The sequence below is a fragment of the Opisthocomus hoazin genome, chromosome 15 (assembly GCF_030867145.1).
Source record: "Opisthocomus hoazin isolate bOpiHoa1 chromosome 15, bOpiHoa1.hap1, whole genome shotgun sequence".
Taxonomy (NCBI): Eukaryota; Metazoa; Chordata; class Aves; order Opisthocomiformes; family Opisthocomidae; genus Opisthocomus; species Opisthocomus hoazin.
Window position 1 is genome coordinate 26,577,526 of NC_134428.1, and position 20,191 is coordinate 26,597,716.

General features: G+C 37.7%; 2 protein-coding genes across 6 annotated transcripts in view; both read left to right on the plus strand.

The window, feature by feature from the left end:
* Nucleotides 1-12,367, plus strand: part of PDPK1 (3-phosphoinositide dependent protein kinase 1) — a 34,114-nt gene extending 21,747 nt beyond the window's left edge. For all 4 annotated transcript variants that reach the window (XM_075436257.1, XM_075436256.1, XM_075436255.1 and 1 more), the window contains 9 exons: nucleotides 109-206; nucleotides 1,001-1,076; nucleotides 2,682-2,750; nucleotides 3,235-3,331; nucleotides 4,538-4,711; nucleotides 5,096-5,313; nucleotides 5,676-5,733; nucleotides 6,621-6,773; nucleotides 7,337-12,367. In XM_075436257.1, coding sequence (XP_075292372.1) covers nucleotides 109-206; nucleotides 1,001-1,076; nucleotides 2,682-2,750; nucleotides 3,235-3,331; nucleotides 4,538-4,711; nucleotides 5,096-5,313; nucleotides 5,676-5,733; nucleotides 6,621-6,773; nucleotides 7,337-7,444 — 1,051 coding nt within the window. In that variant the 3' untranslated portion in view covers nucleotides 7,445-12,367. The remainder of the gene's footprint in view (nucleotides 1-108; nucleotides 207-1,000; nucleotides 1,077-2,681; nucleotides 2,751-3,234; nucleotides 3,332-4,537; nucleotides 4,712-5,095; nucleotides 5,314-5,675; nucleotides 5,734-6,620; nucleotides 6,774-7,336) is intronic.
* A 258-nt stretch (nucleotides 12,368-12,625) lies between these two features.
* The window catches only part of KCTD5 (potassium channel tetramerization domain containing 5), a 32,202-nt gene continuing 24,636 nt past the window's right edge, over nucleotides 12,626-20,191 (plus strand). For both annotated transcript variants that reach the window (XM_075436622.1, XM_075436623.1), the window contains exon 1: nucleotides 12,626-12,902. In XM_075436622.1, coding sequence (XP_075292737.1) covers nucleotides 12,669-12,902 — 234 coding nt within the window. In that variant the 5' untranslated portion in view covers nucleotides 12,626-12,668. The remainder of the gene's footprint in view (nucleotides 12,903-20,191) is intronic.

Below are 20,191 nucleotides of genomic sequence, written 5' to 3' on the forward strand. Positions count from 1 at the left end.
TATGGAATGTCTCTATCATTTTATAATAGTGTTATGCACATAAGTCACTAGACAGTTTTGCAACTTTAATTTGTGTGCTGTTTAAATACAAAAATCTGCCTTTTCCAGGGACCTTAAGCCAGAGAACATCTTGCTAAATGAAGATATGCACATTCAAATAACAGACTTTGGAACAGCAAAAGTATTATCTGCAGATAGCAGACAAGGTATGCTGTTCTTTACTTCATCATGTTATGCACACAACTCCAGCAAGTGGTCCTTTGAAAATGTATGTATGTTGTATTTACCAAATTGTAACCTTCAAATATCATTACCTCTTATTTAATAAATCACTGAGAGATCTCGAAACAGTTTCGACTGACACCGTTTAGATTATGTAGAAGGGATAATACTTGGTGTAGTGGTATAGCCAGCTAGATCACCAAATATAGTGGGAAGTTAAACTACTTCCTACTTCAAATTACTTTTCATTTGCAAGACAAGAATACAAACATGTAGGTACTATGGCTCAGCTGCAATAGTAAGTTTTTGGTCTGATTATGTGTTTAACCTCAGTGATGATCAGAGTTGCTCAAATGTGAAGGTTACAGAATTCTTGTGTCACTAGTTGCTTAGAACACTAACCTGTGAATCCATGATGCTGCAGACAATCCCTGAAAAAAGCCCTGGACTGAACTGAATTTGATAAACTTAATTTTTTACTTGAATGTGGTATGCTTGTGTTGGAAGATTTTATACCTAACAGAGTGCCTAAATGCCTAGCTTCTTGAAGCAAATAGATATCACTGAGACTAATTGATTTGTCTCTTCCAAGCAGATTTTGTGGATGGGTAGAGAAATGAAATTCCTGTGGGGTCTTTGTAGCATTGTATAACTTGCAATAGATTGCCTTTGGGTTTTTTTTTTTTTGTTGTTGGATGAGAGCATGGGGACAGGGAAGGGGGGAGGTTGGCTTCTCTGTGAGTATGTATTTGCGTATTTCTTTCAATTTTCTTTCCAGCACGGGCAAACTCATTTGTAGGGACAGCACAGTATGTTTCTCCAGAACTGCTGACAGAGAAATCTGCCTGTAAAAGGTGAGGACTCTATTGTATTTCAGAATTTTACTGAGAGCAAGATACTGTCAAATATCCTGATAAATAAAGCAAGCAAGCTTAGTATTTCAGAGAAAGAAGATGCTTGAGTATGAAGGCTTTTTTTAAGAGAGTTTGAAATATTTTTTTCTTAACAAATATTGCTGATTGCCCAAGTGCTGTTTTCCCCAGTTCATTTACCTTCTGGAGTTCTACAGACAGGTTTAGGTGGTGTATAGTGTGAAGCTGGATTTCTCTTACCCATAAATAAACCAGAAAAACTTTGCTGTCTAAATAATATAATTATTTTAGTTCTGTTCTATATAAGTTTGTTTTAATATGATAATTCCTGCTGTAAAAGCAACAGAGTGTGGAATTCTGTCTGTTAGGGGAAAGGCTACAGCTTTCTTTGACTTATATTTAGATACTTGCAGTTATCTTTGCTAAGCTCTGTTTGGGGTTTGCAATGGGGTAAAGCTAATCTCTGTGCATAGTAGGAGTGACCCTCAAGAAATTTCTAATCGCATTAAAATTGGTTCTAGATGGTAATCTACAGACTGTTGTATATCTATTTTATTACAATGATGGATGAATAATCAGGTAATCACTGAGAAATCATGGGGAAAGAGATCTCTTATATGAATAATGGTGATAATTTGTGCTAGCATTTCATGAAGTGATAGAAATACCATTAGACTTTCAGCTTTTGTTTCAAGCAAAGAGGTTTTGACTGGTTTGGCTAATGGAAAGAATTCATCAGGCCATCATCTCCTTTTAGAAGTTACATAATGCTTCATATTTACAGAAAAAAAATCCTAATTTGGGTAGTTTTGAGTCTGTTACTATTTTAATCTTCCATGAGGATTTCTAAGCTTTAATCTATATAATCAAAACTAGATAGATCGATCTAGATAGACAGATATCTATATAATCAAAACTAGATAGATTGATTATCACAGATTTCATTAAAGCTTAGAAATCCTCATGGAAGATTCTTTGTTACTGTTTTAATCTTCCATGAGGATGTCTAAGCTTTAATCAAATCTATGTATATTTTACCTCAAGGTAAAATAAGTTAAAAATACTCTTTCAGGCCAACACACTAAAACTTAAGACTTTCCCTCACCCATGTATTGTATAGCCTGCCTTTTTGTTTGTGTCTTACAAAAAGCTTTAAGTGAAAAAGCTGTATGGTGACTTTTTTTTTCATTAAATATTTAGTAGGTTTTTAATTCTGAAGGAACATATATTGCATTAAGTTCAATGCATCTTTGAATTGTGGTAGTGGATAATAAGTATTCTTTTTAGTATCATTAAATACCCATGAATTATTTTGACTGAGAATTCAGCTGTATTGCACAGGTGCTTGTAGTCAGTTGTTGTGGGATGGTTACTGTATACTTTTTTCTTCCTGAAAGTTCTGTTGCTAGCCTGCTATTCTGTCAAGGAATGACGTTAAAATTGTGTGGAGACTATGCTAGGCAGATTTGTCCGATGTGTTCGTGCTATGTTCGAACTAGCAGAAAGCTTAAGATTTTTTTTTTAAATTACAGTTTAAAGACTTCTTATAGGAAACATGCTGTATGTTTTTTCCTCTTTCTTTTGAAGCTCTGACCTCTGGGCTCTGGGATGTATAATATATCAGCTTGTAGCTGGATTGCCTCCATTTAGAGCTGGGTAAGAGATTTAAGCTAATTCTTTATATGTGGGTCATAAATATATTGACTTGGTTTTGGCTTTTACCTTGCTACAACTTTTTATGGTGCGATGTTGATGTTAATGTTATGCCTGCTTCTATTTGTCCTTTCTGATGTCATGAAGATGCCTACACAGCTATAACTAGAATTCCTGAGAGAGATTCCTTAATTTATGCTAGAATTTCACATGCAATTTATACCATAAAGGTAACTATGCCTACATGAATATGGTATGAGGCACCTCTATGTTGAGTCATTTGAATTTTTCGTGTTATTATTCCAGTATCTTGTGCTTACAGGATCGTAGATACTTGGAAGACTGTACCCCTTTGCCCTAGAAAAATTTATGGGAATGTGACTTAACTTGTAAATATCTCGTTTAATATTTGTCCAGGTTATTCACTGTTAAGGTGAAAGAACCATGGAGAACTAATAACAAGAGCTAATGTTTTTCTCTTTTGCAGAAATGAATATCTTATATTCCAGAAGATAATAAAGTTGGAATATGACTTTCCAGAAAAATTTTTTCCCAAGGCGAAAGACCTTGTTGAAAAGCTATTGGTAAATATTTGCTACTGTTAAATGATTTGATGACATTGGAACATTCAGCTTATGTAGTTCTTTTTTCCTAAAGTTTCTATGCACTCTATTGTAAACCTTATAATAAGAATGACTGTGAGCATTATTGGCTGTGTAGGGGAGTGTCTTGAAAATCAACATCCATTATTAAACACCACTTAGATTATTATTTTTTAAAATCTGAATTGTAAAACTTGGACAAGGAATATCTCTCAGTGAAATGGAAGCAAATGGTTCTAAATACTGTGCGTTACACACAGAAGTTAAGGTTCAAATACTTAGGTTTACATGGTACTCAGATTAATTCTTGTTGAGTTGTATAATGAATTGTTTAGATGAAAATAGTGTTCTGTACATCATGGGGAGATACCTTCATTGCAATGTAAATCAGCTTACCTTGCATTTTAGCATGCACTTACCTTGCACTTAATGCATGTCTCTGTCGTATCAGCCGAAGAATTACTCTGCATGTGAATGTTTGACAGATAGAACTACTTTTTCTTCTTAGTGAGATATAGCCATGACACTGAAACGAATATGCGGAGAACATTTTGGGTGGTATAAGCTTACTGAAGTTCAATAGTCTAGCATATTAGCATTGGCTGGGGGGGTAAGGAGGAAACTCTGTGTCTTGTGTTTGTGGATGATGATGAGTGCAACCATTGTAAAGGACGTAGCAGCATGTTCCTGTGTCCAGGCCAGCTCTATGGCTAAGCCAGTGCCTGCTGAATGGTAAGGTCCAGGTTGCATCAACATTGAGAACTGGGTGATTTTTAGGGTGCTTGAAAGGTTGATGTTTGACACCAACTATAGCTTCCACACCTTCTTGCATCACTACAATGTGATGCTGGGCTGTACTTAAATGAGCTATGCTCCATCAGGCATTCTCTCTGTTTGCTTGGTTTTGTTTCTGTCTGTATGAATAAACAAAGCTGAAAAATTGTGTGGACCCAAAGTGCTCCTTTCTCTAGATCTGTGAGCTGGTCTAATACAAAATGTTGTTGGACAAGACATCCTGACAAATATTATACTGTATTATTAGCGGTCTCCTTATATTCTAGATATGTATGCTTAGGGCTGTGAGACAACTGGTTTTAAATTTTTGCATGCTGCTGTGCAAATGTGAATGGTGCTCACCCCTTCCTTGTCATTATTTTATGCATGTTAACTTAATTGTAATATGCTCAGGTTCTAGATGCTACCAACAGATTAGGTTGTGAAGAAATGGGAGGATATGGACCTCTTAAGGCTCACTCCTTCTTCGAATCCATTGTGTGGGACAACCTACATCTTCAGACACCCCCAAAACTTACAGCGTATTTACCTGCTATGTCAGAGGATGACGAAGACTGTTATGGAAATGTATGTTTGTCTATAGCTGTATTCATCTCTACGGCCTGTGACTTTCATTAAAGCATAATTATTGCATATTACATATTTTTATTGAAACTATTGATTAGTTATATTTTAATGAGGATTCAATTATGAAGTATCTAATACAAAATTAAAACTGGAACTAGTCAGCTTTTTTTTTTCCTGATAAAGTGAGTGTTTGGAAAAAGTACTGGTTGGCTTGCTTTTTATCAAGCATACTTTTTTGGGTAAGTGCCTGTTAATCAATAGAGAGTATGCTGTCTCTTTGTCCAAAAACATAATAACAAAATCATGCTTAAATTGAAAGCCACGGTTTAGTGCAAAATAAGCTTTTTAATTAAAGAAATTTCTTCATTTTGTTTCCTCCTTTAGTATGACAATCTCCTGAGTCAGTTTGGTTGCATGCAAGTTTCTGGTTCTGCCTCTTCCCATTCACTGTCTGCCCCAGAGACAAGTACACCACAAACATCAGGAGGAAATATTGAACAGTATATTCATGATCTTGACAACAATTCCTTTGAGCTGGACTTACAGTTTTCTGAAGATGAAAAGAGGTTACTTCTGGCAAAACAAGCTGGTGGAAATCCTTGGTAAGATCTCTTTTTTTTTTTTTTTATCATAATATCCTGTTAATATCTAACCAATGTACCTCCAAACCATGTGCTTACTAGTGTTGCTCTTCACTCCTGAGAAGAGTTTATCATTTGTGATTTTTTTTTTTTTTTTTTTTTTTTTAGTTTTCTTTCCATCTGTCAGATTTTAGAGAAAACTCTTTGGTGTGGAATGAGAGTCCAAAACTCATCTAGTAAAGGTGTTCAGGACTCTTTGGCATAAAAGGAGACATTAGGGAGAGACACGGAAATTTGCCTGATGATAATAAAAGCTGTTTCTGTGGAAGAATTACTTCTGGAGTAATAGTTATTTTTCCCCCTTTTTTTTTTTTTTTTTTAAGGCATCAGTTTGTAGAAAATAACTTAATCCTAAAAATGGGTCCAGTGGACAAAAGAAAGGTAAGGGCTTTTCCTAATTCCCTGTAACAAGTTTCAGCTGTCACATTTTTGCACAATTACAGCATAGATAAGGAACCTATTTTAGACCTTCCTTGTTTAACTTATTTGTGTCTAATCGTTGTGTTTATTTTTTAAAATGTAGTGTTTTCTTGTGAATAGATTGTGGGTTTTTTTTAATTTAGTGGTGTGCTCTTGATTTTTGGAAAAGGTTAAAAATAAATATGCTATTGATGCTTTCATTTTGAGACCGTGGTAAATGAGTTTCTGTTCTCCCTCCACCCTCTTCATCTGATATAGCCCGCTAAATGCTGTTTTGATGCATGTCTGCATGTGGATTGAGCCACAAACATTGGAAAATAAAATACAAGTCCACGTTGTCCTTAACTGTGGTGTTTTTCCTGAGTCTGACTAGTGCCTGTATCCTGAGAGAGGTAGAGGTGACATTAGAACAGCTTTAAGTGTTAACTTTAACATGGTACAGATAAGCAACGATAATCTGTCATCTTTACTGGGATGTAGGTTCTTTCATCTAAGTTACTTTCTGCTTGTTCCTAATTTTCTCCACAAAATCGTGAGTATTGATTTCTGTGCTGGAATCTTTGACAGATAGATTTTTGCTTCACTCTATATAGCTAGTTGGTTTATGTTTTGTTAGAATTTGAAGATACTTTTTTAAAGTAGTAGTTGTGTTTTGCCATGTAGTAAGAATGCTCTGCAACCCCCTAAAAAAGGAGTGATGTCAAATAGGTAAAGCAAAAAGAAAACAGAAAAAAGTCCCCTAAACTCAAACAAACTATCCTCTGTTGCTAAATTCAGAGATCTATGCATTTACTTTTTTTTTTCCCCTCATGCTTTTTTTGCATTGCTGCTTCTACTTTTCTTGTTAGGGATTGTTTGCACGTCGACGCCAATTGCTGCTCACAGAAGGGCCCCACCTGTATTATGTGGATCCTGTCAACAAAGTTCTAAAAGGAGAAATTCCATGGTCTTTGGAGTTGCGGCCAGAAGCCAAGAATTTTAAGACATTTTTTGTTCATACAGTAAGTGACTTTAATTTTTGTAAGTTGCACTAAGGTCCTTGGACAATTATTGTAAGTTGTTAACAAATAAATTTTTCTGGAGAAAATATTAATTCCTTAAATGCAAGTGTTGATAGCCTTAGTTAAAAAAAAAAACACAAAACCAAACCTTCCCCCCTCCCAACTAAACCAAAAGAAAACAAAACCCCACACCCTTGACGCATGCATTTCCCACGAAAATACAAGTGTATCTTTTATTATTCATGTGTGAATAAACTAAAAGTGGATTTTGGGATTTGAAGGAAGTTCTGAAGGACGACTTCTAAAATTTAGATGTCTTTGTATGTAGTGGATCACAAGGAGTGTACCAACAAGATATTGTCAGTTGACGTGACTGCTTAACAATATTGAGATGCCAGCTGCATGGTTATTCAGTAACATAATGTTATATAACTGTGATTGAATTTAACTTTTTGAAAGTTCATGAACTTATTCTGAATAATTTTATTGGGAAGTGCAGAATAATTACTGCTTTTTGGTTAAACTGTGTTTGGAGTACTCATTAAAATGTTGTTCACTTATAGCCAAACAGGACATACTACCTGATGGACCCGAGTGGGAATGCTCATAAATGGTGCAAAAAGATACATGAAGTTTGGCGGCACAGATACCACCAGAACGCTGCTAAATAGTAAAGCTCATCCAAAATTACCCAGTTTCCCTACTTGCTGCTAGAACTCCGTGTGCAGCCGATCAGAGGAATCTTTTCAACCCACCTATTACCATCTCAAGGGGAAGCATATGTCTGCGATGTTCTGTTTTTTGGGGTTTTTTTGGGGTTTTTTTTGGTTGTTTTTTTTTTTTTTTTTTTTTTTAAGAAAGAAAAAAAGAAAAGCAAAAACCTAATGGAATTCAGGGTCGCTTTGCTTGCTCTTTGTGCTTCTGTTGAGGCTTCCACATGCATATCATTGCAGTGAAGATCGCATATCATTGCAGTGAAGATCTTGCTTTTGTGCACTTCAGCTCAATTTCTGCTGCAGACTAGTGGGTAGACCTTGCATTACCAGCTTCACTTAAGAAGAGTTAAAATCAATCCACACGCACACATGCTGAATCATGTACCAGTCTTGCATTTTATGGGGCTGGAGTTTTCTGTGACTTTCAGATTATCATTAAACTATTTCATCAGGGAGCTTTTATATGCCACTCCTAAGCACCACCTCTTTGTTTTCTCTTCCTTTCCACACAGTCCCCCAGTTCTCACAGTCCCCCAGCTTATTGGTATACAGCATTTGTAGCCAGGTCAGTTGCACCCTTGTGTAATTCCTGATATAGTTCTGGTTGCAGGATTTATGTGGTACTTTAGTAATTATGTGAATGAATCAGATGTATGTGTCGGCAGACAGGCTCCAATGATACAGGTTGTGAGAGAGTAAAATGCTGAACATGGCACTGAAAGTTTTCTAAAATTGAAATGTTGGCTTCTGAAGCAGACAAGATTTTAAACATTCAATTTAAATTTTAATATGAATTATATGTGTGTTTAATCAAGGGACAGTAAACTTACCAGCATGCTTTTAAATAATGCTAACTAAAAAATTAACTAGTTAGTATGGGGGGGGGAGTTACTATTGAAGTAGTAATAGTTTTTCACCTTTTCAGGAGATGAGGGTTATGAGGGTTAGAAGCTTTCTTTCCAGGGTGTGCATGTATTGTGCATTTTAGTGGGGCCAACTTATTTACCTGGGTAGAGAAGGAAGTGTGAAAGCTTTGTACAATTGATTACTTGACTTTTTTTTGTCTCATTATATAATGAGATGTAAAAATAATCCAATTTCTGGTCCTTGACCAACTATTTATCAACTCTTGAAGCAATTAAAATATTAGATCCTGAAAGTAATCTGGTTAAAAATTCAAAGGAAAATATTGATACAAAGGGGAAAATACATGGTACTTCAGGCATATCTACAAAATGAAAATATTTTTCATATCTATCTCCTTTATTCTCTTCAAATTAAGGCTTTTTTGTGGTCAAACATTTCTTGTAACATTGCAAAGACATAACTTTCTATGTGCTAAAAACAACTTCCAAATGGTGTTTTCAACATGCCTGTGTTCCTGAACCTTGCAGAGAGGAATGACCTAGGCCTGGGCAAAGGCGTTCCTCTTTTGTTCTAAAAGCGGTATAAGCATCACACCTATTTACTCATCTTCTACATATACCATGTCCTTGAATTTTGGGGTCTCATACTATGATGTGGTTTTCCCTCCACCAAAGAAATGTCCCACTGCAATGTTGAAAACACTCATTCTAGAAGCAGTATTTCAAAAGCAGTGGCTTATTAGGATTTCTCAGAAAACACATGAATGTTCGATATTTTGTTGTTGTTGTACAGGGTGAAGGAGATTTATTATTGATCTCTTAAACTGAGTTACGTGCTTGAACTTGATGACAGTTCAGTCTTTCCAGTGTCTTTCTGTCTTTAAACGAGAGAGTGCAGTTACCTTTTCTTTTGGAGGAACTACATTCTTGTAGTCTTCTGTTATCCCACCATGTACACAAGCTTGACAAAACTAAATCGCTGGCTTACAGTGCCTGCTGTTAAGGGAGCTAAGGTGTCCTGTAAATGGCTGAGATGAGAAAGACAGAACACCATTCCCATTGCATCATGAGAAATTTCATCACATACAACATACACTCCTTGTCACTAAAATTTAAATAGCACGGTACACCTTCTATCTGTGCTTGTATTAATCCTGTATTTACCATGTTGCAGTGCTGTTTATTTGTTCTCTGGCTGTCAAATTCTGGCTGTGTGCTACATCCACTGGAGGCAACCCTACTGCTTTTGGATTTAGTCTTTGCTGTAGAGATGTAGACGTATTTCCAACTTTATACAGGAGAGTTTGGCAGTGATGGAGATTCATGGTGCCACTGCTGTTCAGTTTGACAAAGCCTGGCTTCATGTAAAAAGTCTGGCAAAGTTGTTCTGCTAATTGTGAACACCTTAGCTTCACTAGGAGATGGAAGTCATCTCCATTGGTTTGTTCACTAGGTGGAAATCTAGGAATGCTTAAACATGTTTTCTGTAATATTTAGACTCATAGTCATTTTGCCATAAAGTAATTACTCTGCTTTTTAACACCTTGAAAATCCTCCCTCAGTAGACTTCAGTCCTGCCGACCAAAAGCTTTTAGCCAAAGAAATCTTCATAGCAGTAAGCTATCAAGAAGGTGTCTGGAAGGCCGATGTCTGCATTCTACTATTCCTTTTTTCTTTTGAGAAGGCTGTCATTAGAAAAATGTTTGAGCATCTCTTACAGGCATCCCTCCCCTTAGAACTTCAGTGTTGCAAATCAAGTCTTCCTTAGCTGCTGCTTTTTTGGGAATGGACTAGAACTGTTCTGAGAGGTATTTGCCTTTCCTGGACTGTAAGTGAAATGCGTGGATTTGAAAGATGGCAGAAGAATAGAGTGAGGCAAGACAAAGCAATTGTGTGGATTTAAGTATATCTCACCAGTTTGTCCACATAAATGTGTATTGGCAGGTGCTGCATACTATGAAAGGCTGGTTCCTGTATTAAATGCTTATACCTGAAGTGGGGTAGCTTCAGATCTTTGTCCTGAAGATCACTCCTGTGGCTCATGGGAGTTCATGGTATGAAATGTACAAGGGAGGTTCTTCAGAGCTGCAGATAAGCCAATTAATTTCTCTGCTCTTTATCTGAGGTCTTTCAAAGCACAAAAAGGGTTGTTAGACACCTGAAAACTCTTCTTCAGACTCCTCACTGCAAACCTATTGAAAACCCATTCTGTTGATTGATTCATTCTATGTTTTGCATTTTGAACAACTGCCAATCATTTATAAAGAATCTGGTCAGTAATGTTGTAGTTTTGGTTTTGCTTGGGATTTGAGCTTCAGGAATGTGTTTATTGCATTTGTTTTCTGTGAGGTGGAGCATAAGAAAGGATGAGGTACTACTGCGAGAAGTAAAGGATTTTTGAATTGCACTGTTCCATTCAGTGTCCAGCCCAGTCATAGGAAGTTAAAGTCCAGTTTTAAGAAGGATTTATATTAAGGAAGACTTGCTTCAGATGTGATGTTGAGGCATTGTGAGCAGACTGATATTACCTATTAAGATCTCATTTGCTAAGCACTCAGATGCTGAAGACATCAAACTATCAGATTGTACTGCGCTCCACTTTTCTCCTTCTGACATGATATAGTTGTGAAGTATCTGCTATATATAAGCCTGGAAAAAACTGTAGGTTGAAACAAAGATGTGATAATTGTAATCCATTTTCATAATTCAAGATGCTTAATGTGCTTGATATTATTACATTTTGTGCTGGGAACTTTGAAGAATCCTGAGGATTTCCCACATGTATATTTAACAGTTTCTTTTGAATGATCTAGTAAAGTCAACACAATTACTTCATTTAGCTTGTGGACAAAAAATTTTATTTGAACACCTTGCTGAGGAGAGAAATTGTCTATTAATAGTTGCCTAAAGATGTGGTCTGTGGATTCTGATCATTTTACTAGTGAATTACATGAATAGGTGTGGTATTTATATCTGAAATTTTGCTGAATACCTGTAATATTTTATGCAAATATTAATCAAATGGAAGTGCTCCTGAAAAGCTTCATGGCACAGATTGTCCATCAGTTGATCAAGTGAGCTTACAGATGAGTAATTCTCTGACCAAAAATGGCACGCTTTCAATTAAGACATGATTGCTAATTTTAAGAATTTTTCCTCTTTCTCAGAAAAAATATGACTTTTATACAGCAAACAATTGGAAAGGTCCTTAAGCACCCAATAACCCTGGTCTGTCTGTCAGCATGGCAGTGAATGTAGATGGTTGCCATTTGACAAAGCTTCCTATGACCATGTACTAACTCTGACTGGATGTGGCAAATGTTCTAAATTGTAGCAGAACTTACAATTACTGTATCTGACAAAAGAGGAAAAAATAGGAACCAGGAACCATGGATCAGTTTTGATAGTTGTATGCCAGCTGTTTTCAGGTTGGTGGCAGTCAGTTACGTGTGTAATATTCTCTACCTGGTTTGTAGCTGTAACTGTGATGTACAGATTAAAAAAAAACCAAACAAACCCACATAACAAGAAAAAAAAAACCCAAAACAAAAAAAAAAATACCCAACCCCTTCAATAAAGACCACAAAACAATCTCCCGTCCTCTAAGAACTTGTGAAAACAGAAGCAAATAATGCAATGAGATGATACACACTTTTGTATTTTTATTCTTATAAGGTTATTTGGTGGCTCTTGTTGGCCTCTAGTTCAGTCTGTGTTATTTAAATTCTAATATATGAATTATTTGGATTGAATTCATGTTCGGGGCCATTATGTTGTATGTATTGATGTACAGCCTTGAATGTGAATAATTATTGTAAACTATATTTTACACCTTTTTTTCTGGCTTTATTATATAAATTTTCTATTGGTCGATGATTTAATCATATCTCATAATTTAATTACTGTTTATTCTCCTCTCGACAGATCTCTGTGCTGTAGATGTGTAGTTAGTGACTGGATGATGGATTTCACTTACGCTTGGTAGTCTGTAATAAAGGCATGTAGGGTCCTGGCCTGGCCTCTCTGCCTCTTCCTTGCGCTGCGGGGGTGCGGGCTCGACCTCCGGCCCAGCGGCGGCGCTCTCGGAGGCGCGAGCGCTGCTCCCGGGGCCGCGGCCTTGGCGCGACGCGGCAGCCTGCTGCGGCCGTAGCTCGCCGCTCGCGCGCGGTAGCCCGCGGACGTCCCCGGCGGAGGGGGGGGCGTCTGCAGCGCAGGCGCCGAGGGAGAAGGGAGCAGTTCCGCGCCGGACGCTTCCGGTGGGAGGTGCGCCCGGGGACTTGTAGCTGGGACGGACCCTTCCGGCGGCGGCGAGGATGGCGGCGGAGAAGCACTGTGACTTCTCTGTTCCCCCGCTCAGCGGCGTCGGCCCGGGCGGGCCCTGCCGCCGGTGCAGCTCAGCGCCGCCGCCCGGCGCGGTGCCCGGCAAGTGGGTCCGGCTGAACGTGGGGGGCACCTGCTTCCTGACCACTCGGCAGACGCTCTGCAGGGACCCCAAGTCCTTCCTCTTCCGCCTCTGCCAGGCCGACCCCGACCTGGACTCGGACAAGGTGAGCGCCGGCCCCGCGCGCGCGCCGCTCCCCCCGGGTCCGCCGCTCCGCCGGGCTCCCTCCGCGCGCCGGCCCCGCCCGCCGCGCGGCGAGGGCGCGTTGCTGCGGGCGCCGCGTCGCCTTCCTGCGGGGCGGTCCGCCGGTGTTGCGTCTCTGCGGAGAGGCAGAGCAGAGCGGGAGCTCGGTGCTGCGGCGAGGCCACCGTCGTCGGGGCGAGTTCCTGGAGGCGCGCGCTGCTTCACTAGTCCTCGTGCTTCGAGGGACTGCGGCTTTGGGCGAGGGCGGGCTGGGGTCGCGAATAGCACAGCTGGTGACAGACACAGCAGAGAGCACAGGATCGTTCGTGTGTTTGTTTACATTCTGATGTTGTCTGACCGGGTTTGGTTCTGGCGTTTTAATAGAGTATCTGCCTGCACTGAGGTGTTATTTCTGCACTGTCATCACCCTCTTATTCAGTTTCAAGAACCAAGTCAAGCTACTTTTGATAACAACATCTCTCACGTAGCCATAGAATTCTGTGTTTCAGTGGTTCTTTGAGTAAAATATTACTTATTCTGTATGGGCTGCAAATGGAGGGTGATACTGAATATTCAGGTATTCATTCTGACTCATTTTTACTAGGGAAGAAAAAGTTGCTGGTGAAGATTTTATTTATGGAGTGGTGTGTAGTAATGGATATAAAGTATTCATATATAGTGCTGGCATTGAAAGAGATTTTGGAGCATAATGGGCAAAAATGGAGTTACAGTACACTTACGGAAAAGAAGGGCACTGCCTATAACCCTTGAATATATAACCAACAGGTTGAAAATAAAGAGTTGATTTTTATATAGAAACTTTTTTTTTTTTCCCCAGTGAGACTAGTGATAAATTTCTTCATTTTCTCATGCATAACTTCCAGAAAGGATATTTAAATGCTTAAGAAGATAGGGAGCAGAACCTGAACAGTGTTCCAGAATTAGAGCAAAAATACAAGTGTAGTGGTGTGGAGATTGGGGCTTTTTTTTGTTGTCTTTGATTTGATTTGGGTTTTTTTTGAGAGAATTAGCTTAAACTGACCTATAAAAATAAATTTTTAAATGTAGATGGCTTGCTGGTAGGTCAGAAACTGCCTTTACCTGGGAGGGAGTAGGAAAACTTTCTTCTAAGGTTTCTTAAATAAGAGATAAGGAACGCTTAATAATTAAGGCACCTATTTCGTTTGTTCTACTGTAAAGAGATGCTTGTTTGCTATTTTTCAATGTAGTCAGAGAAAGAGACAGAAGGCACATTTTTAGAAGAAATGCTTTAGTTCTAATTAAGGTGTAAATCAAAATCTGGTGGTAATAGATTTGTTTTTTCCTCATGGTTTTTCTTTTTGGAGTCCCATTATGAGCTGTAACCTGATACTAAATTGGCATGTTTTTTTTAATCATATACTAAAGATTATTTACAGTGACTACTATGCAGCACAATTTTGTGCTCATAAAACAGTCATTCTTACAAGGGGCAGCTAATAGATACAGATACCACCCTCTTCAAGCTTGGAGCATTAGAGCTGGTCTTTGATCTATAATTCCCTGGGTTTGATTCCATTGTATTTTCTTCCTAAAAATCACATGGGTTTTAAACTTCAAAGTGAGAGTGTGTATTTGAGCTCATATGTGGGCTGATGCCTGTTACATCTATCCCAGACATACTTGTCTCTACCTCCAGCTGACGATGTGGGGGAGGTGGAGCAGGGAGAATCCTGAGGGATAAGCCAGCAGATGAGATTATCAAAACTGATAGCCATGGCACTCTTAAAGAACTGTGAAAAATCTGTCCTTAAGAAGATATATCATTTTTCCTGTTTGGGGAATTTGTCAGGAATGCACTTCAGTAACTCATGTTGGGAGGTTTTAGATGTATTTTCAACAGATTAATACTGAATTGTGCTCCTAATACAAAACTGGTTTTATAATTCATAGGCATATTTCATACTCCTCTGATCATGCTCCATCTGTTAAGTAAGTAACTCAGCAAAAATGAAGGAGGAGGTGTATTTCTTTTTTTTTCCTTTGTAATTTCAATGAGTCAAACCAGCTTGTGGAAAGCTCCAATGTTGTCCCAGCTGACAAAGGGAGCAGGCAGATTGCACCTCTACAAGCAAGACCAAGCAGAAGAGCCAATAATTAAATTAGCTCATACACCAGTAAATATATGCCTTTGAAGAAAAAAGGTTAGTTCACATTATTTCCTGCTTTGTAAGACTGCCAAATCAGAAGCTGGAGAAAATGAAGCCATAACCAATTCTTATCTCAGATGAGAACAGGCCTATAAGCAAATCCAAAAATTAATAATAAAGCTGTTTGTTTTCTCAACAAGTGAGGCATATCAAAATTAACCATGTTGATACATTAAGAAGTTCTGAAAGAAGTTAACTAGAAGACTTTAGGAAACTGGATTAGTTCATTGGTTGTACTTTACAAATGTCAGTTGCATACATAGTGATTTGCACTATCGTAATTTCTACACCAACGTGTTTTATTGTTATTTGACTACATAAATCATAAGATTTCCTTAACGCTTGCTATTAAAAAGAATTTAAAGGCTTCAAGAAGGTAGAGTGTTTGCCTTCAAATTATCTTCAGGTGCTAAAGTTGAACAAGGCCGTCTAGCCTATCTCTTGCTATCAGATACGTTTCTAGTTGCAACAGAAGATTAACCTTGGCACATCCTATGGCAAAACTAGCATTGAATGGAATGATATAGTGATGTTGATACTTTGAATTTGGTATGTTTCATAATGCACCTTCCTATTTTATCTGTACACCAGTTTTTCTTTTATAAACTGTTCCACCATCCTTTAAACTTTGCACTAAGCAAGAAGATTATTAGCCTTTCTTAATAAGGTTTTTGGCGACAGTATTCATGCTTGATTTTTAATGCCTGCTGATGCTCAAAGTTTGTAGGTCACATAGTTTGAAACAAATGTGTTCTGAGCATCTAGCTCAAGATTTAAAAAGCATAGGGAGCGGGGGTGGGGGGTCATTTATTTCTAAGTCCAGATTTAGTGCCAAATACTATTGTATTTCTGTGCATATTGTTGGCTTTAGCAGAACTTCTGCTTGCTTAGTATATGTAAATGATGTCAGTTTTTGGAGTGCACAGTTTTGAGCCAAGAGCTTGGTGGTGTGGATTCTGAGTGTGTCCATTCTGGAAGAGTATTTGAGGAGAAGTCTTCGGGTTAGTTTTGACCTCAGTTAAGATAATTAGCTGGAAATAAATTTCTGACATTTCAACTAGTGTATTAATACAATTCTTGGGGAGAATGTAAAATGGAATTAGGGAGGTGTATGTGTCTGGTCCTACTTTTGAGTCCTGATGGAATCCTGTACCTGATTCTGGTATTCACAGTTCAAGGTCACTTCAAAACCTGGAGAACTTGGAGGCTAGTCACAAGATTAAATACGATTTGGTGGAAGGTTGTAAAGAGCAAAGCTGTTTTTTTAGCAAGGAGTTTCAGGAGTGGCTTCTCGGTCCAGAGGTCCATACATGGAGGCTAGAAACCTAATAGTGAATCCTGTTCAGTCTAGCAAAGATATTGTGAGATTCAGCTGGTGAAGTGTGAAGCTATAGATGTCCAGGCTAGAAAGTACGTATTTTTAACAGCGACAGTAATTTGTTATTGGAATGGCTTGCACAAAATGGTCAGGTTTCACCACTACTTTCTAAAGGTTAAATTTCCACTGTAAATAAATTGAGTCCTATGTATGTTTTAAATGAAGATCAGGCGAAGTGTTCGTTATGATCCCTTTGAGCCTCGGTCTCTGTAGTGATTCAAGTGAAAATGTTTGAAACTGGAACACATGAACATTTTTAGTGAGTTTCAGCTGCTGTTCTGGTAAGCGTAAACACCTGTTTGTATCAAATACATCTACAGGAGAGAAAATGGAGACCTTATTAGAATATAGATTTGTCTGGCATTTGTGGTGTTCACCTGAAACTTGTGAAGTGTCTTCAAAATATCCACATTAGTTGCTTCAGTGAAGATTCAAACTTGCTTAAAGCCTGTAGAAACCTAATTAACTAGGTAGCAGAGGAAGCACCATAGCTGGGACAACACAGTATATTAATATTCAAGCTAGCTAGCTTAAACCTAGTTCAGTTATGTCTACACAAACTGTATCTACACCTCTAAACTGTCTAGATAACATTTGAAGTGCAATTTATGATTCTTACTTTACACTAAAACAAAAATGTTTCTTTTAGAAAGTGTCCAGAATGCTAATTACACATGAGAATACAATGTGTTTTCGTGTACACGTGGAAGAAGCCATTCCTGACAATATTCTGAAAGTATAGACAGACTTATAACCCATATTTTGAGAGTTCTAGGTGGAGCAAATGACTGCGTTACTATGTCAGCTTTTATTGGATTTATGTTTGCATAAATATCCTTAAAGATGTAGTGTAATCGGCTTTTCTTAGTGATTTCAACATGAAGTGCTTAGTGTACATTGAAGGATAAGCAGGCAGCTCACTCTAAATGAAGCTATTTTCTGTAGGAGAATGCCTAGGAAGTCAATTTTGTGCTGCTTGTTGCCTGTGCATTCTTTGCGTATTGTTACAGTATTCTTTACTCTGTGGTTTACATTTTGGGTCTTGGCTCCCAGGCACTAGTCTGTAGCGTACCCGAGTTGTAAGGTTGAAGTCCAAGACAGATACGTTTCTCTTTTGGAAGAAAGTTAATTAATGCAGGTTTTCCATATCTGTAACTTGGGTAAGCAAGTGGCCAGTTACTCTGAAATGTTCAGTCTATTCACAATTTTGCATGGAATTTACATGCTGAAGTGAATCCTTGACAGAGTTTGAATTGCTTGCTGTTAGAATTTAGACTGAGTTCTGAAACTCTAACTGTTGATACTTACAAATGTATAAAAAAGTTATACGATAAATTAGAAGACTTTTGGGTTCCTTTTTCTTCTGTTTTTATTATTTTTGAAGGCACACTTTTGCCTGAAAGGCTTTATAAACTAGGATGCTAGTGAGATGCCACTTTATTCATATGTAGTATATCAATGTGAAGATTAAGCGTTTTTATAGATTCTAGCTGGTAAGTTGCTGAGGAAGAAAATTTGACAGTGATTAGGAGAGCAATGAGTACAAGAAGAAAAAAAGTGAGATGAGGAGCTACAGAGTAGAGAAGAAAGTTTGTGAATTATGAGGAAAATGGTTAAAAATAGGTAGAAGACAAAAGCTATTCTATCTTATGTTTCACAGAGTGGATGCGCTCGGTATATGTAGAGCATGTTTGGTACAAGTGCTAAGTATAAGCTCTGGTGTGCACTCTAGGCTAATGAATTCAGGTAATGCAGGTTGCTGTGACCTATCATTAGGTGGATGTTGAAAGAGAAGGCCTGACATGGCTTGTTCCCTTTGTGTTTTTTGTTGAAAGCTTGTTGAGTATATAGAAATCTACTCGGGTAAGAGTAATTTCATATACCGTAGACTGAAAAAAAAAAAAAAAAAAAAGAAAAAAAAAAGAAAGAAAATTAATTTGCTTGAGGCCTTTTGTGTAAACAGTGAAGTAACCATTGTTACTTGGGATTTCATTTAGAGCCTTTGGTTATTTTGCTTCTGTGACCCACCTGTCTATCTCTGTAATGGTGTAGAGCTGGTGTCCAGTATTGCTTCAGGGGGTGATGTGAGAAAACACTGTAGTGTAAAAGAACACGATAATCTTATTGAAGAAGCTTGTTTCTAGAAATTTATTTCCCTTAACTGGAAGGACTTCCAGTTTTGTAAGCCCATATGTTTCTTAATTCAGTTCACCTGATGACCAGAGACTTTGCTCTTTGCTTTAAAACAGTTTTTATCAGTTTTAGATCTTCCTTTCCAACTTCACTGTTTTCTGTTCCTGTATTAAATAATACTTTTCAGATTATAATTCATCCAGTTGTCAGCTAATTTAATTTTTTCAGGTTGTATCTGTATATTGTTCATTCTTGAAATGTTTTGGTAATGTAAATATATTTAAATGTGAAACAATAAAAATATACTAGTTTGTGTGCTTCATCTGCTTTTTTTGGTGCAGTCTCACTTCTGCGAGACCATGAGTTTAGGTCAGAAGAAATTGTGATTAGACTTCATCAAGCACTGTCTGCTTTGAGTGTAGGTTAACTGACAGCACATTTTGATATATTAGCGTTTTCTTGAACACTTAATTTTATTTAAAATATAACACCCCTTCACTACTTCAAAAATGACAATGTGTCTAAGTGTGTAAAGCATTTATCTTGTAATTAGAGAAATTGCGGGGGGGAGCTTGTAGTTCAGGTTGTGGTCTTTCTACATTCTACTAGCCCTGGTTAGATAAATGCAGTTATTCAGAATCTAAATCCATGTGCCTGAACATACATCCACCATCCTTCTTCCAGGGACACATTTTAGGAACTTTAGATGCTCTTAAGTAGAGAGATTTTTCGGGTGCCACAGTTCAGTAATCAAACCTTTATACATCAACATTAATGTCTAAATGGAAAAGATTGAGTCAGTAAAATTTTTTTTCATGTGAAAGAAGTATCACTATCACATGCAGGTTTTGGGGAGAATGATTCAAATTTAGCTAGGATTGTTGGTAGTGATGCTTTGTAATATCTCCTGTAAACTACTAGAATATTAAAAGTAAGAATAAATAAAAAAAGTATTTGGGGTGCTGCCACGTCCAGTATATGTCTCTAGGATATCTATTGCACCAAAACATTAGATCCTAAAGGAGTAATACTATCAGTGTTCCACTTGATTAGTAGAAAGAAGCGATGGATCTATTAGACATCTGTCTTATCAATCTTCCTTAGACCTTTGGCCAGCACAAAGTATATCAGTACTGCATCGATCGCAGGTGCTCACACATAGACTCTAAATTATGTGGAAACACCTGTTTTGCTCCTTTATCTCTTTGTCAAGAGTATCAGCTATGCAGGCGAATTTCTTGAACAGTGTTTTGCATTCCACAAAATGCTGTACTCTGTTCAGTAAACTGAGCATCAGGTAGTTTGGTCTATCCCTTCTTTGTCTGCATGAGGTAGGTAGGAACTGAGTGTTTGTACATCTGAGCTAAGACAAACCCAAAAGTTTTTAGAACAAAGTGTTGAGGTTAAAGAGAAGGTAGGTTTGTTTGCCTTTAATTTAAAAAAAAAAAAAAAAAAAGAAAAAAAGCTGGTATGTGGACCTCACTGGAATGTAGCCTTTGTTCTGATTCTTCAGGTTTCTAAACAAAATTATAGTTTCCTGTTTTCAAGTGTTATTTTTAACCTTAATTTTCA